Source organism: Carlito syrichta, unplaced genomic scaffold (genome assembly GCF_000164805.1).
Source record: "Carlito syrichta isolate Samal-C Ts95f unplaced genomic scaffold, Tarsius_syrichta-2.0.1 Scaffold305884, whole genome shotgun sequence".
In the NCBI taxonomy this organism is placed as follows: domain Eukaryota; kingdom Metazoa; phylum Chordata; class Mammalia; order Primates; family Tarsiidae; genus Carlito; species Carlito syrichta.
The window spans coordinates 223,143-241,274 of NW_007249980.1; the positions used below are offsets into that span (position 1 = coordinate 223,143).

The window sequence follows — 18,132 nt, forward strand, 5'->3', positions numbered from 1 at the left end:
CCAGGCGGGTCTCGAACCCACGGACTCAGGCAATCCACTCACCTCAGCCTCCCAAAGTGTGGGATTACAGGCTGAGCCACCGAGCCCAGCTGGAATATTCTTGGTTAACTTTTTTTTTTTTAATTCAGCACTTTGAGTATGTCATCCTACTGCTTCTTGACCTCCATTGTTCTGATGAGAAATCAGCTGTTAGTCATAAGTCATAGTGTAGGTTTTTTGCAAGTGTGAGTAGTTTTTCTGTCACTGATTTCAAGCTTTCTCTTTGTCTTCGAACAGTTTGGCTTATGTGAATAGGTGTGTCTCACTGTTTTTATTGTACTTGGAGTTTGTTAAGATTCTTGACTATGTGGGTTAATAGTTATCATTTGGCAGGTTTTTGATCATTATTTTTTCCTTTTCTCTCCTCTCATTTGGTACTCCATTGTGTATGGTGGTATACTTTTCTCTCATTTCTTCATTCTGCTTACTTTCATTCTTCATGCTAGAAAATCTCTATAACTCTGTCTTCAAGTTTGCAGATTTTTCTGCCAGCTCAAATCTGCTTTTTAGCGTCTCCATTTTCCATTTGGTTATTGTACTTTTCAACTCCAAAATTTTTATTTGGCTTTCTCTCTTTTCAAAAACATCTTTTTGTTGATAGTCTTTATTTGATGAGTGTCAGTGGTACCATTCTTTTCATCCACTCTTCTTAAACTTCCTTTCCTTTAGTTCTTTGAGCATATTTTTAGTAGTGACTTGGAAGTTCTTGTCTGCTAAACCCATCTGTGGATCATAATTTACTGTTTCTTTGAATGTTTAGAAAATTTTGTTGAAAATCAGAAATGTTAGGTAATATAGATAATATGCATTCTGACTCTCTGGGCTTGTTGCTATTGTTTTTTGTTTTTTTTTTTTTGGAGTGACTTTCCCAGACTAATTCTGTTGTCTTTTCCTCTTTTACAGTATTTTTATGTGTGGCTTGATAGAGGTTGCCCTCATGTCACTATATCTTAGTGATCAGCTAATGATTGATTAGAGGTTGTTTGTAAATGCCAGCAAGTTACTGTTCTACTCTTTTCTTTTGAATCTTTTTGTTGTTTGGGGAATGTCTTAAACATTTAGGCAGTTTCAAATTTGACCCACATTCAGTCAGAGACTAGCCTGCGAATATTCTCTCTGGGGTCTCTTGAGAAGGAACATTGTTGTATATGCACATAGCCTTCTTGCCCTCCAAGTATGAATATCCACTTAACAAGGCTGTCTTTGGTGTTCTCTTTCCTAGGATCTTCCTGTTAAATTTCTTTCTAGTCTGTCATTTTGTTGCTTGTTCCATCCAATATCTCTTGGTTAATAGCTTTCCCTGATGTCTGCTACTGAAAGCACTCTCGTTTTTTACAACATTCCTGGGTATAGATTTTTTCCATGCCTTGTTTCAAATAAAGTCAGCTCCCTTCTGCAGGGAGAGGTAACCGCTAGTCTGTACGGCCTGCTGTGTCTGCCCAGGGTAGAACGTCTGAGTTGAAGATGGGAGTAGCTCCTAGCTACAAAACCATGGTCCTACTAAGATTCAGTAGATTGTTTTTGGAATAGATGCTTCTCATTTTATATGTCCTTTGATCAATTTTCAGAGATTTTAGTTTTGACAATTTTGTCCAAATTTTCATTACTTTTAAGGGAGAGGATTCGCTGAGCTTTTTACAGCCACTTTGGAAGACCTGGCCTCTCTGTATTCCTTCCTTTAGGTTTTTATTTTTATATGCGACCACTTTTTCTCCTTCCTAAACACACAAAGCCAATCCTTTCGCTTCCAATTTTAAAAGTCTTGAAGTGCATTTATGTTGCTCTTAGTGTAAAAACCCCAAATTTCTAACATGATCTAGCCTGCTTTCCTATATACAGTCCTGTGTCACTTAACAACAGGGACACCTTCTGAGAAGTGCATTGTTAGGTGACTTCATTGATGTGTGAACATACAGTATAGTTACACAGACCTAGATGGCACAACCTGCTATACACCTAGGCTATATTGTACAACCTATTGTTTCTATGCTACAAACCCGCACAGCATGTTACTGTACTGAGTACAGTAGGCAGCTGTGGGCAATTGTATCACATGGCATTTGGTGTTATCTAAATATAGTAAAATAGTACAGTAAAAATACACTATTTCAATCTTATGGGACCACTGTCATATACCGGGGGGTGCCAAAAAATGTACACGTTTTAAGAGATGTTATCTATGTAATGCTTTTAGTTCATTGTAATCAGAAGTGTCTGGATGTTGATGATGACCACTTTGATCACCTCTTGTAATTGCAGATGTCAAGTGTAACTTGTATTCATCGTATTGAGTGTTACAATTTTAATACAGTTTTTTCTTTCTTAAAATGTGTATACTTTTTTTTTGCACTCTCTGTATATGGTCTTTCAGTGACTGAAATGTTATGCATCGCATGATTGTTATTTTATCTTATATGAATCATCATTCTCCTACCCCTCATTCTGGATAATACCCAATCATTATTCTCAATCTAGGGAGCACTTTGCTTTTCTGTTCCTTAAAACCCAAGGTTCCTTAAAACCCAAGGCTCTGACTATGGCATAAGCATTGATTTTAGAATCTAAGGAATGTAGGTTTGAATTTCTTTTCTCCATTTGCTAGCTGTGTGATTTTGAGCGATGTGTTGATTTATCTGAGTTTTCTCAGAAATATGGCAATGAACAAATAATATTTCATAAAGTTGCTATTAGGCTTAAGCGAGACAATGTATGTGAAGCCATTATTAGCACAGTGCCTTATATCTAGAAGACATAGTTATTATTCCACATGATGTTCTCTTCCTATAATTTCTTTGAGTAAGCAGTTCATGTGAAATAGTGGAGATATGAATAGCAGAATTGGAATCATTTTGAAATCATTTGATCAATTATTTGAGTAAAAGTTATACCTGACTTTCAGTCGAATTGCAATATACTTATTGAGTGTCTCATATCTAGTTCGTAGCATCCTCAATAACTTTTTAACCCTTTGCACTTGGAGACATCTTGTGGATCACCTACCAGCAACTTGACCACACTTTTTAACAAAATAGTGTAAAGCAAATCACTTCATATTAAATAGTATAGCGTTGGAACCAATTATTTCATTGTAATGATATTTGGCTTATAATGGAATTTTGGACATTGAGAAACTTATTTATGACGAAAAAATCAAAATTTCATATCTTATATTTTTCTAATGTGTGGTAATGTGTGAAATAGTCACCATTGTACGTTGCAGGTTCATTGATACCATGTGCAGTAGTAATTTGTTTGATGTCTTTCACCTGATGTTTTTCTATTCAAACAGAGAGTGCAGTCTCATTTTTTTCCTCTCACATTAATATGTAATTTATTTTTCAGTATGTTGTGCAAAGATGATGTGAAAGGATGCACTCATGACTCCTGAGCCACCTCTCAACTGATGATCATATCTCAGTATATATTCCATCTCTTTATTTCCTTTTTTGTGTGCAATTTGAATGTAAAACTTCAAGGAAACATACATTTTTGAAACGTTTGTGCTGCTATAAGTTTGTACCGTGTAATTGCCAGCAGTCTCTTTATGTCCTCTGAGAGGGAATATCTGAATGGTTTATTAGATTTCTGATGTCCCCTCAGAGGGTACATCCAAGTGCAAAGGGTTAAAATATTTTTAATTGAAGTATAATATATTGAATTTTTTTTACATCAAGGAATATTTCTTTTTTGTAGTGGGACTGTTAGACTTCATATTTTTATTTTGAAAAACCTTCAACCTTGTAAAATAGAAGCAAAAGTAGTATAGTAAGCCTCTATATATCCTCACTATAGCATAATTAGCATATTTAGGAAATCTAACTTTAGTACAGTTCTACTGTATGACTTGACACTGCATCAATTTTGTCTTTTTCCCAGTAGTGTCTTCATAGCGTTTTCCCTTACGTCATCAGTCCAGAATCTTGCACGTGTTTTTATTTTCCTCTGTTCTAAATGCCAGTTTGTTTCCTTATTGATGTTAATTTAAATGACTCAGTTAAGGTGATGTCCACCAGGTTTGATTTCTCTAAAGTTAATTTTTCTTTCTTGTTAATAAGTAATCTGTAGGGAGATATATTGGGATAGTGTAAATATTCTTTTTATAATAAATTTTGATCCAGTAGATTTTGCATCTTTGATCCTTGTCTGAATCAGGTGTTACAATAATAATTGCAAATGGTGGATTATTAGAGCATCAAGATACAGTTTATAGGGGTTTTAGAACTAGTGTTCCTGAGAGAACTTTAGTTTATTTAATAGCGATGATTATAAAATATTTGGTTGTAGCTGGGCTTGGTGGCTCAGCCTGTAATCCCGCGCTTTGGGAGGCTGAGGTGCGTGGATTGTCTGAGCCCGCGGGTTCGAGACCCACCTGGGCAACTTGACGAGACTTCATCGCTACAATAAATCAAAAAATCAGCCAGGCGTGGTAGCACATGCCTGTAATTCTGGCTACTTGGAAGGCTGAGGTGGAAGGATCGCCAGAGTCCAGCAGGTCGGGGCTGCAGTGGCCGGAAGCGGCTACTGCACTCCAGTCTGGGCAACAGAGTGAGACTTCAACTCAAAAAAAATAATAATAAAATAAAATAAAATATTTGGTTGTTATAAGCTTGTGTCATCACTTTAATTGATTTTATATTTTTAGGTTCATGTACTGGACAGATTGGGGAGAGGTGCCAAAGATAGAACGTGCTGGAATGGATGGTTCAAGTCGCTTCATTATAATAAATACTGAAATTTACTGGCCAAATGGACTGACTTTGGATTACGAGGAACGGAAGCTTTACTGGGCAGATGCAAAACTTAATTTCATCCACAAATCAAATCTGGATGGAACAAATCGGTAAGATTGCTTTATAATATTTAAAAAATTTTTAGGAAAACTCCATGATAGCTTAGTATATTAAAGTATAAAGCCTAACTTATTAAGAAATTAGTGTATTTTTTGCCAAGTGTCAAAGGGAAGAAAAATACCCTTTTAGCTTACTCTTTAAAAGAGTAACTACATTTCTCATCCATTGTAGTAGCATTTAGAATTTACGGACTATATTTTCTCCTTTCTTACTCTGAGCTAACTTAGTTCTTTAGTGGTTCTCAACCAGGGATAGTATCTCTACTCCCTCCTAGAGTATTTGGAAATGTGTGAGGAATTTGGTTAACTCAAAGGACTGGGAGGTCTACTAGCATTTAGCATTTTAGATTGGAGGAGGAGGGGAAGGATGTTAAACATCTTAAATGTACTGGACATCCTATACAACAAAGAGTTGTCCCATTTAAAATTACTGATAAAGCCGGGCTCGGTGGCTCAGCCTGTAATCCCGTGCCTTTGGGAGGCTGAGGTGAGTGGATTGCCTGAGCCCGCGGGTTCGAGACCTGCCTGGGCAGCGAGACCTCATCTCTACAATAAATCAAAAAATTAGCCAGGCGTGGTAGCGCATGCCTCTAATTCCGGCTACTTGGAAGGCTGAGGTGGAAGGATCACCGGAGCCCAGCAGGTCGAGGCTGCGGTGACTGGGAGTGGCCACTGCACTCCAGTCTGGGTGACAGAGTGAGACTCCAACTCAAAAAATAAAATAAAATAAATAAAATTACTGATAAAGTCCCCAAGTACTGTTAATGGAACTTTGTTTCATAAATCTCTAGACTTGAATAGAGTTTGGTCAGCTTTTCCTGTAAAGGCCCAGATAGTGCATTTTTAAGTCTTTGTGGGACATATCATCTCTGGTTCAACTACTTATCTCTGTTAAAAGCAGCTATAAAAAGCATAGGGAATAGATATGGCTGTGTTCCAGCAAAATCTTATTTATGTAACAGAAAGTGAACCTGTAAACTATAGTTTGCTCATTCCTAGACTAGGAGAAAACCTGCATGTACCATATATCCCAGTATTCAAGGAAGACACAGTCTATGATGTATAAACATGGAATTTCTTTTCAGATTATATTCAGGTCTTTAAAGATACTTCGTATTTGCAGTCTTGTATTTGAATAATTATTTGGGTTTTAGGTGGTCTCAATTTAAGAGCTCATCAGATAAGAGTGTTAGGTAGTTGAAGGATTTTTCAAAGTGTAAACATTTATAAATTCTCTGAACTATGAATATGGAGCATTTAAAAGTATTGAAAACTAGGAAATGTTTAAAAACTTTAGTTAAAACAAACTTTGTAGTCATGGAATGCAGTATTTTTTTGCCTTGTTTCAAAAAGGATTAAATGACTTACTATACTTTAAAAACAATTAAAAAACAAGTGTCAAGAAAGTAAATACATGATGACTATATAAAATCATATTTGCTGTGTTTTGACTTTCATATCTAGCTTTGAGAGATATTCTAGGAAGATGGACATGGCTGTCATAATTTTTCACTAAAACAGATAGATAGCAAATCCAAAATCATATGGACAGACTTGATTGTAAAACTAATCTCAGGCATTTGAAAGTATAAACAGATAAGGACGAATCAGCAACAGCCGCATAACCTTCCTGGTGTCACTGTCTGTGAAGGAATAAGCAGAAAGTTAATGGAGTGTCTTATAAGACTTGAAAGCAGGGGAATGCCAAAATAGCTTCAGCTATTTGCTGGACACCGCGGTGGGCTATTTTAAGAATGGCAGCTGAAATGGGAGGGTGGGTGATTGCCCATACCAATATTAGGCAAGTGCAGTGTGATCATGGTAAAGACAGAAGGGCTAGAGCAGACTAGCCCCAGTTAACTCTCAAATTGGGACTATTGAAATTGACCTGCCAGAGTTCTCATCAAGAAAGGGGTCCCATATTGAGTAGAAAGAACAAAATTGAATAGGGCAGTAGAATCAAAATTGAGCAGAATAAGGACAAGAAAATAGAGAGGAAAAAGAGGGTAAAAAGAAAAGATTCCGGTAAGAATGAGAAAGAGAACAGCTAGGAGATTTTAGAAAGTGGCCCACCAAATTTTTGAATAGTACATGAAAACAGAATACTTAATTCTGTGATGTTAGAAAAACTACATTGAACCCTACTTTCTTTTAAAAGTTAAGGAATACTAATTGATGTAGATATGATAGAAAAGTATCAAGGTGAAATCTTATTAAAGTTATTATAAAGGCAAAAAGAATGAGGAACACAATTATGTCCCTATGTGCAAAGCACCCTAGAAAAACATGACCATAGAACAGATCAATCCTCTGTTTTATTTTATTTTTATTTTATTTTATTTTTATTTTTTTGAGTGGGAGTCTCACTCCATCGCCCAGACTGGAGTGCAGTGGCCGCTCCCGGCCACCGCAGCCTCGACCTGCTGGGCTCTGGTGATCCTTCCGCCTCAGCCTTCCAAGTAGCTGGAACTACAGGCGCGTGCTACCATGCCTGGCTAATTTTTTGATTTGTTGTAGAGATGAGGTCTCGCCAAGTTGCCCCTGCAATGCTAGATGCTTGATATGGAGGAAAGGAAATAAAGAACGCAATATTGAAGAGGTTAAGTAAAAGAAACTGATAATTCCAGGTTTTAACAGAAAGTACTAGTGTACATTTATTAAGTATTTTATCTTTCAAAAAAATGTATATACAAATATGTATTTTTTTTCTGACTATAACCACTGAAGAGGACTAAAAAAAAATGACCAGTTGAGTAGCAATTGAGCATTTACAATTCTGTGGGCAATGAGCTTCTGTAACATCCAGATTATGTTCTCGGCAAAACCATTCCACCTTAAGAGAAACCAAACCTTTCTGGTGAAATGACTGGTTCTAGGTGTTGGGCAAGAAATGTATATGATAAGCTGGAATGCATACTTGATAGCAAGGAAGCTAAAAAGACTACTTATAGTCGTCTAAGAAAGACTGGAGAAATAACTTGAGAACTCCTACTGGCCAGAGATTTTTAGAAACCTGTCAAGTGTTTTTAAATTTTTGAGTTCATAATGATTCTTTAAAAGGAATTGGTAATCTTTGGGAGATGATAGGAACCAGTTTATTACCTTGAATATTGGTAAATAAAATAAAGAACCAAGCAGTTTATCCTGCTTTCCCTATTTGAATGTACTACTAGCTAATAAAACAGTAGATATAGAAGAGATATTTCAACTAATAAATGATAAAATTAAAAAACCACCATTTTATAACTTTGAGTGAGCTAATGGATTTAGTCAGTGAGCATCAATGACTGCTAGCATCACAAGAAGAGACAGACAGACATTATTTGCCTTCTGATACAAGAACATACTTTCTCCTGTCATCTTGTCAAAGAAATCAGTTCAGCATGGGTCTTATTAAGACTCTGTATCAGCTGGCCATTTATAGGAAATTCAGAGGACAGAAAAACATACTGAATTGCACCATGAGTATGCATCAGGAAATTTGGACATATAGTTAAAATATCCCAAGTCCTTTAACAGATAAACTGTAAGAAAAAAAAGTCATGAAGAGGGAACCTCAAAAGAGACTTAAAATCTCCTCTAAAAATCTCTTTGAACTGGTAAAAAGAATTCAATAAAGGTGCAGGATACAAAGTCAACATACAAAAATCAGTAGTATTTTTTATATGCAAACAGCAAACTAGCTGAAAAAGAAATCAAGAAGGCAAACCCATTTACAATAGCTATAAAAACAACAACAACAACAACCCAAAAAAACCTTAGGAGTAAATTTAACCAAGGAGGTGAAAGACAGCTACAAAGAAAATTATAAAACAATGATGAAAGAAATTGAAAGTTATACAAACAAATGAAAAACATTTTGTTTCATGGATTGGAAGAATTAATATTATTAAAATGATCATACTTCTCAAAGCAATCTGCAGATTCAATCAAAATCGCAGGAAAAAAATCCTAAAGTTTTTGTGAACTACAAAAAATCCCAAATAGCCAAAGCATTTCTGAGCAAAAAAACCCAAAGCCGTAGGCATAACACTACCAGACTTTAAAATGTACTACAAAACTGTAGTAACCAAAATGGTTTGTTACTGGCATAGAAACAGAGAGATAGACCAATGAATAGAAATAAATAAATAAACAGACCAATAAAATAGAAAACCCAACAATTAATCCACAGCCAACAGATTTTTGACAAAGGTATCAAGAATGTGTTGATTAACCGGCTCGGTGGCTTAGCCTGTAATTCCGCGCCTTTGGGAGGCTGAGGTGAGTAGATTGTCTGAGTCTGCGGGTTTGAGACCCGCCTGGGCAGTGAGACCTCATCTCTACAATAAATCAAAAAATCAGCCGGGCACGGTAGCTCATGCCTGTAATTCTGGCTACTTGGAAGGCTGAGGCGGAAGGATTGCCGGAGCCCGGCAGGTCGAGGCTGCGGTGGCCAGGAGCGGCCACTACACTCCAGTCTGGGTGACAGAGTGAGACTCCAACACACACAAAAAAAAGAATTATATGTTGATTTATTATGACAGTCTCTTCAATAAATGGTTCTGGGAAAAGTGGATATTCATATGCAGAATGATAAAACTAGATAGCCACCTGTCACTATATACAAAAATCAACACAAAATGGATCAAAGACCTAAATGGAAGACCCTGAAACTATAAAACTACTAGAAGAAAACACAAGCTAACTTTGATCTGGGAAAAGATTTTATGAATAGGACCTTAAAAACGCAGGCAGCAGATCCAAAATAAACACATGGATTATGTAAAATTAAAATGATTCTGTACAGCAAAGGAAGCAATCAACATAGTAAAAAGACAACCTACAGAATGGGAGAACATATTTGCAAATTACTCATCTGACAAGGAATTAATATCCAGAATATATAGGGAATTCAAATATCTTGGCAAAAAAAAAATCCAATTTAAAAATGGGCATATGATTTGAACAGACATTTCTCAGGACATACAACTGGCCAACAAATATATGAAAAGATGCCCAACATCACTAATTATCAGACAAATGCAAATCAAAACCATGAGTATCATCTCATCCCAGTTAGGATGGCTATTATCAAAAACACAAAAATAAATTCTGGTGAAGATGTGGAGAAAAGGGAACTCTTACACAGTGTTGGTAGGAATGTAATTTAGTACAACCATGATGAAATGAAGAAGAGTATTGAGGCTACAAATAGAATTGCGTTTCCATGTTTATTGTAGCACTTTTAAAAATAGCCAAGATACAGAACCAACCTAGTGGTCCAACAACAGATGAATAGATAATGATAATGTGGTGTGTATATATATATACACACACAACAGAATATCATCCAACCATTAAATAAAAACAAAAAACAAAATCCTGACATTTGCTGCAACATGGATGGACACGGAGGACATTATGTTAAGTGAAATATGCCAAGAACAGAAAGTTAAATACTGCATGTTCTCACTCATGTCTGGAAGTGAAAAACTAAGTTGATCTCATAAAAGTAAAAGTAGAACAGAGGCTGGAAAGGCTAGGAGAAAGGAGGAGCTAGGAAGAGATGTGTTTAAAAAAAAATGCAAAATTACAGTTAGGAGATAATTCTAGTGTTCTGTATCACTGTAGGTTGTACTTAATAATACATTATATCATTTCAAGGAGGATATTGAATGTTCTCAGCACAAATAAATGATAAATGTTTGAGATTATGTATGTAATAACTACCTTGATCTGATCACTATACATCAACTGCGCCCAACCTTTTTGACATCAGGGAATGGTTTAGTGGAAGACAATTCTTCCATGGAGCGTGGAAGATGGAGAGGGAGCAGCAGAAGGGATAAGGGAGCAGAGACAGAGCATGGTTTTGGGATGATTCAAGCCCATAACATTTATTGTGCACTTTATTTCTATCATTATTACATTGTAATATACAATGAAATAATTCTACAACTCACCATAAAAAAAAAGAGAGACTTGGATGGAAGTGGTAAATAAAATAATGGGTGGGCCATGCATGTATTAAAATAAATGTCAGAGTCTGACTTAAAGAAAGCCTGCTACCAGATGTAGCTGTGCAGTTGAAATACATCAACTCATTTGCCACTCACTGATATGGTTTTGATATGAGTCTGCAAGCAATTGTTTTATTATGGTCTCTGTGCAGTTAAATTTAACTGCTAATGTTAATTTGTATTTGCAGCCTCTCCCCAGTGCTAACATCACCACCTCAGCTCTATCTCAGATCATCAAGCATCAGATTCTTATAAGGAGTAGACAACCTGGATCCCTCGCATGCGCAGTTCACAATAGGGTTTGTACTCCTATGAGAATCTAATGCTGCCATTGATCTGACAGGAGGTAGAGCTTAGGAGACAGAGTGAGTGATGGGAAGAGGCTGTAAATACAGATGAAGCTTCGCTTGCTCACCTGCCACTCACCTCATGCTGTATGGCCCGGTTCCTAACAGGCCACTGCTCTGGGGTTGGGGACCACTGCTATACATTAAATGTACCTCATAAACATATATAGTTCACACATGTCAATTAAGGACATTTTTAAAAAGAGAAACTTAAAAGATACAGACTAGGTACAGTGTCTCATGCCTGTAATCATGGCACATTGAGAGACTGAGGTAAGAGGATTGCTTGAGCCCAGGAGTTCAAGACCTAAGCAACATAGGGAGCCTTGTCTCTGCAGGAAAATAAAACAAAATAATCTGGGCATGGTGACGCGTGCCTATAGTCCCAGCTACTTGGGAGGCTAAGATGGAAGGATTGCCTGAGCCCAGGAGGTTGAGGCTGCAATGAGCCTTGAGTGTGCCACTGTATTGCAGCCTGGGCAACAGAGTAAGACCCCAACTCAAACAAACAATCAAAATGAAAGACATAGCAAATGAAAATAGTGGTTAAGACTAAACTTTTTTTATGAATGCACAGAAATTAATAGCACTGCTATACACCAATAGCAAACCAAGCTGAGAATCAAATCAGGAACTCAATTCCATTTACAGTAGCAGCCAAAAAGTTAAAATACCTAGGAATATATTTAATCAAGGAGGTAAAAAATTTCTACAAGGAGGACTACAAAACTTTGATGAAAGAAATCGCAGAGGACACAAACCAATAGAGAAACATCCCATACTCATGGAGTGGAAAAATCAACATTATTAAAATGACCATATTACCCAAAGTAATCTACAGATTCATTGCATTCCCTGTCATTTTTTCAATATTAGAAAAAAACAATCCTAAAGTTAATATGGAACCAAAAAGAACCAGAATAATCAAAACAATCCTAGGAAAAAAGAACAAAGCTGGAGGCATTACATTACCTGACTTCAAATTGTACTACAGGATTGTAGTAACTAAAACAGCTTGATACTGGTATAAGAGCAGACACATGGGTCAGTGGAACAGAATAGAGAATCCAGAAATAAATCCAAATACCTACAACCAGCTGATTTTTGACAAAGCAGACAAAAACATACACTGGGGAAAGGATACCCTATTCAACAAATAGTGCTGGGAAAATTGGATAGCTACATGCAGAAAAGTGAAAGCTGATCTGTAACTCTCATATATAAAAATTAACTCAAGATGGATTAAAAATTTAAACGTCAGACCTGAAACCATAAAAATCCTGGAAGAAAATCTAGGAAAAACTCTTATGAACATTGATCTAGATTAATAAGTTATGGCTAAAACCCCGAAAGTAAATGCAGTTAAAACAAAAATAAATAAGTGGGAGTTCATTAAAATACTTCTTCACTGGAAAATAAATAATCAGCAGAGTAAACAGGCACCTACAGAATGGGAGAAGATATTCACAAACTATACATCTGACAAAGAACTGATATCCTGAATCTACAAAAAACTTAAACAAATTAAGAGAAAAGCAATTAACCCCATTAAAAAGTGACAAACATGAGTAAGCATCTCTCAAAAGAAGATATACATATGGCCACAAACATGTGAAAAAATGCTTAGCATCACTCAATTAGGGAAATGCAAATTAAAACCACAATTTGATACAGTTGGAATGGTCATTATTAAAAAATCAAAAAACAGTAGATGCTGGCCCAGATGTGGAGAAAAGGGAGCACTTATACACTGTTGGTGGGAGTGTAAAGTAGTACAACTTCTATGGAAATTACTCAGAGAACTAAAAGTAGATCTACCATTTGATCCAGCAATCCTACTACTAGGTATCTACTCTAAGGAACAGAGGTGATTATATAAAAAAGACACCTGCACCCACATGTTCATTGCAGCACAGTTGACAATTGCAAAGATGTGGAATCAACCTAAATGCTCATCAGCTGGTCAGTGAATAATGAAAATGTGGCATATATACACCATGAAGTACTACACAGTCATTTGAAAGAATGAAATCATGTCCTTTGCAGCAATGTGGATGGACTTGGAGATCTTCATCCTAAGTAAACTGACTCAGAAACAGAAAACCAAACACCACATATTCTCATTCGTACGTGGGAGCTAAATGGTCACAAAGATTAAAAAAAATATATACCTGGGACACCGGTAAGTGGGAGGGGGACCAGGGTTCAGAAACTACCTACAGGACATACTGTTCACTATCTGAGGAATGGGACACCTGAGACCCAATTCCCACCACTACACAATATGACCATGTAATGAACATGCATGTGTACCCCCTGAATCTAAAATCTAAAAAATAAAATAATGGCAAGAAAGTGATTTTTATAAAGTCAGGACAACTGTTACTTTTGTGGAGAGGGAGGGATTGGGACAGCCTGAAGGTCTTCTGAGATTTTTGGCAAATTTTCTTTCTTGACCTGGGTAATTATGGTTACAAGAGAGTTTGCCTTATAGTAACTCATTAACCTAAACTTGTGTTTTGTGTACTTTTTTCTATGTCCGCTTTATTTTATTATAAAAAGATTAAATATAGTCTGGAGCATGATCTTACCTGTAGGTTGTTTGTAAAGGGCTTTTATCAGTTTGAGGAAATTCCTTTCTATTCCTAGTTTATTACAGTTTTTACCATGAATGATTAGTGGGATTTGTCCAATGCTTTTTCTATACCTATAGATATGATCATGTGGCTTTATTTTTTATTTTGTGAACATAGCAAATTGCATTAATTGGTTTTCAGTTGTTAAACCAATCTTGGGTTTCCGAGATACATTATACTTGATCATGGTTTATAATTCCTTTTAAATGTTGCTAGAATTTGGTTTGCTAATATTCTGTTAGGGATTTTTTATGTCTTTTTCCATGAGTTATATTGATCTGGAGTTTATTTTTTGTGTGATGTTTATTTCTTGTTTTGAGATGAGTGTAATACTGGTCTCATAGAATGAGTTGGGAGATTTTCCTCTTCCTCTGTGTTCTGGAAGAGTATGTGACCAATTAATATTTTTTTCTATGAATTTTTGGTAGAGCCAGGCGTGATGGCTCCGCCTGTAATCTCAGCACTTTGGGAGGCTGAGGCGAGAGGATTGCCTGAACCCAGGGTTCGAGATCAGCCTGGGCAACTTGGTGAGACCTCGTCTCTACAGTAAATCACAAGAACTAGCTGGTCGTGGTGGTATGCATCTGTAGTTCCAGCTACTTGGAAGGCTGAGGCAGAAAGATCGCCTAAGCCTAGCAGGTCAAGGCTGCAGTGGCCATGAGCATGCCATGGCACTCCAGCCTGGGAGACAAGAGTGAGACTCCAACTCAAAAAAAAGAAAAAAAAAAGTTTTTGGTAGAATTCACCTATAAAGCCATCTGGGCCTGGGAATTTCTTTTTGGGAAGATCTTAAATAACTAATTTGATTTTTATTATAAATCTACTCAATTTCTATTTCTTTCTTTTTTTTCCTAGGGATATTTCCATTTTGTAAATTAATCTAGTTTGTTAGCATAAAGTTGCTCATGACATCTCCTAATAATTAATTTCTGTGAGATAATGTTCCTCTTTCATTCATCATTTTATTTTCAGTTTTCACAATTTATGTCTTTTGTTTCTTTTCTTTTTTTTTTTTTGGTTAGTCTAGCTATAAAGTGTTATCAATTTTGTGTGTCTTTTAAAAGAACCAGCTTTTGGTTTTATTTTATTTTGTTTTCTCTAGTGTTTTTGTTTTATGTTACATTGCTTTTTACCCTAATGTTTTAGTCTTCTTCCTTTGGATTTAGTTTACTCTTCTTCTTGTTGGATGGAGTGTTTGATAGATGCTAGGTTAAATTAGTTGATAATGTTCAAATTTCCTATGTCCTTCATACTTTTCTGTGTAGTTGTTCTATCCTTTTTTTTTTTAGAGTTGGAGTCTCACTCTGTCACCCAGACTGGAGTGCAGTGTCTGCTCCCGGCCAATGCAGCCTTGACCTGCTGGGCTCCGGCGATCCTTCTGCCTCAGCCTTCCAAGTAGCTGGAATTACAGGCGTGCACTACCACACCCTACTAATTTTTTATTTATTTATTGTAGAGATGAGGTCTTGCCAAGTTGCCCAGGCGGGTCTCAAACCCGAGGGCTCAGGCAATCCACTCACTTCAGCCTCCCAAGGGCTGGATTACAGGCTGAGCCACTGAGCCCAACTTGTTCTGTCCTTTAATGTTCTGTCAGGTTTTGATTCTGGGGTTCTGTTTTTTCTTGCTTGTATATTTATAAATGTTGTGCCTTCCTGATTACTTGACTCTTTCTCATAAGATGTGCTTCTGTATCTTTAGTTGTATTTTTTGACTTAAAGTCCGTTTTGTCTGATAGCTGCTCCAGCTCTTTATGGTTATGGCTTATTGTAACCTTTTATTTTCAACCTATTTGTGTCATTGACTTTAAAGTGTGTGTCTTTTGTAGTCGGGATAATGTGTGATCTAGCTTCTTAAAATTCATTCTAACAATTTTTGCCTTTTGATTGTCATTTAATGTCATTTACAACTGAAATTTTGGTCTTAAAAAAAACTTATATCATTTTTGTTTCATTGTCCTTTTTTGTGGTAGGTATTGATTTTTTAGTGTATCATTCTTACTCTTTTGTTGATATTTTTAAACTTTTTGGGTTTTTTTAAGTGATTATTTTAGGATTACATTACACATTTTGTTAATCTATGGAATATTGAATTATGTAAAGTCCATAAACTCTACTTTAGTATAGCTCCATTCTCTGTCCCATCCTTTGTGCTGTTGCCATTTATATTACATTTCTATTATAAGCAATAAGTGTTATAATTATTGCATTATGCAGCCATATGTGTGTTAAAAAGGTTAAAAGAAAAAAAGGAGAAAGCATTGCTTAGAGAATCTTTTGTATTAATTTCTACATATTCACTGTTTCTGGTCTTCTTCATGTCTTCCTGAGGGTTTCAGTTATCATTTGGGGTCATTTTTTTTTTGTTCTAATGTGTGAACAATCTCTCACCTGTCCTTTGTCCTTCTTGTGTTTTATTTTTCTAACTCTTTTTTCTTTTAAATATTTCTTTCTTTTCATCCTCGTTTCCTTATGTGTTGTGCTTATTTACTCTTGTGTTATTTCTAGACTTCATTTCTGAAATGATATATTCTTATATTTTTCATTCTTTCATCAGTTCTGTTACGTCAGTTCTGAGTTTTCTAACTTGTATATACTTTCTCTTCAGATGTATAAATCTTTCACCTTTTACTAAACCTAATTTGTGTTGTTCTTATATAATGAATGTCTTATTTTAAAGTCTTTCAGGTTGTTTTGAAATCGATTATCAGTTTGTTCTTTTTACATATCTTTCTGATACACTTTTATTGTCTGTAGAAGTGTTACTCTTTATACTTTGCTTTTAATATTAACTTTTTAATGACCTCAATACTTTGTTTTCTTATTTTCATGTGAAATTGTTTTATTAGAACATGTGCTAGAAGACAGGGTTTATCATCAGTTTTTCAGCTTTTCAGAATTCTCACATCTGTGTGTGTGTTTAAAAACACTGGCAGCTTGCTTTCTGGAATTTTCTGGCTCTGCCACTTTCCTACTCCCATTTTTCTTCTGTACTTTATTTACTCTATCATTTCTCTTATACCAATCATACCTACTTTTCATTCTGTTCTCAGTGATTTCTTTTCAGTATGAGGCTTTGTCTGAAAGGAGTCCTGGAAGGTCAGTTTTGAGAGTTCATAGTAGGTTCAAGTACAGTAGCCCTTTCAGTGCTGACCTTGCATTCATTGTGTTCATTTACTCCTGGAGTGGCCAGAACCCCTCCTGGTCAGTTGCTGTTCTCACATGCCAAGCTCTTCAGTCTTGTCTGTCCTGCATATTCTGTCCTGCCAGATGTCCTATTGTTTCTGATTCCTCCTGCAGAGATGCTAATACCAATCCCATCTTAATGGCTGTTGGTAGTTTTCCATACTTTTTTGTATCCTGGGTTTCACCTAGCTTTGTTGTGAATGTTGTCTGTAGGTTTTCAGTTTTGTTACTTAATTCTCTCTGTTCATGTGGAGAATTTGTTGAGATTTTTTTCAAAAACTGTGTCACAATGTATATACAATGCATACACCCACACACACACACACACATATATTTATATAACTCTTGTTATTGTTGTGACCTACTATTGAGGAAGTGAGCTTGAATCTTACCTGCCACTTTTGTTCTCATTAGCCATAATCAACTCCTCCTTGAAGTGTCTTGTGTTTCTGGTGGGGGAACCAAAATTACTTGGTAATCTCAGCCACAGAGAAGGAAGAGGAAGATTATGTATGGTTAGCTCTACTTGCAGGAACAAGTCACCATTGGCTAGATAAATCGGTAGATGACCCATGAGTGATAATCTTCTTAGCTCTGCTTTTTGTTCAGGTCTGTTAATTACATATATTTCTTTTAAAATATTTAATTTTATCAAGCATTCATAGAGTGTCTAGTAAGTCCACTTAATTTGTGCACATGGCATTGTGTGAGATCTTGGGAATGTAAATAAGCCAGAGTTCTTACTCTCAAAAAGTTTATCAGTCATAGAGTTGTTGGATATGTAAACAGTTATAAAACAGCTCTCTAACAGCCATAAGAACGTAGAGGAAGAAAAGTGACTTGCAAGGGAGGATATTAAGGAAGACTGTGAAAAAGAAGTGACATTTAAATTTAGTGTTAGTATAATATTTACTGATTCTAGTAAGCTGTTAATTTTAAGAACTTTATTGATTTTAAAAACTACCACATGACCCTGGTGCGGTGGCTCATGCACTTTGGGAGGCCAAGGTGAGAGGATTGCCTGAGCCCAGGGGTTCGAGACTGGCCTGGGCAACACGGCAAGACCTTGCCTCTACA

General features: G+C 36.2%; 1 protein-coding gene across 1 annotated transcript in view; it reads left to right on the forward strand.

Annotated features, from left to right (window-relative positions):
* Positions 1-18,132, forward strand: part of LRP6 (LDL receptor related protein 6) — a 161,626-nt gene that overhangs the window by 66,897 nt on the left and 76,597 nt on the right. Inside the window, exon 4 of the mRNA XM_008062923.2 lies at positions 4,682-4,879. Coding sequence (XP_008061114.1) covers positions 4,686-4,879 — 194 coding nt within the window. The 5' untranslated portion in view covers positions 4,682-4,685. The remainder of the gene's footprint in view (positions 1-4,681; positions 4,880-18,132) is intronic.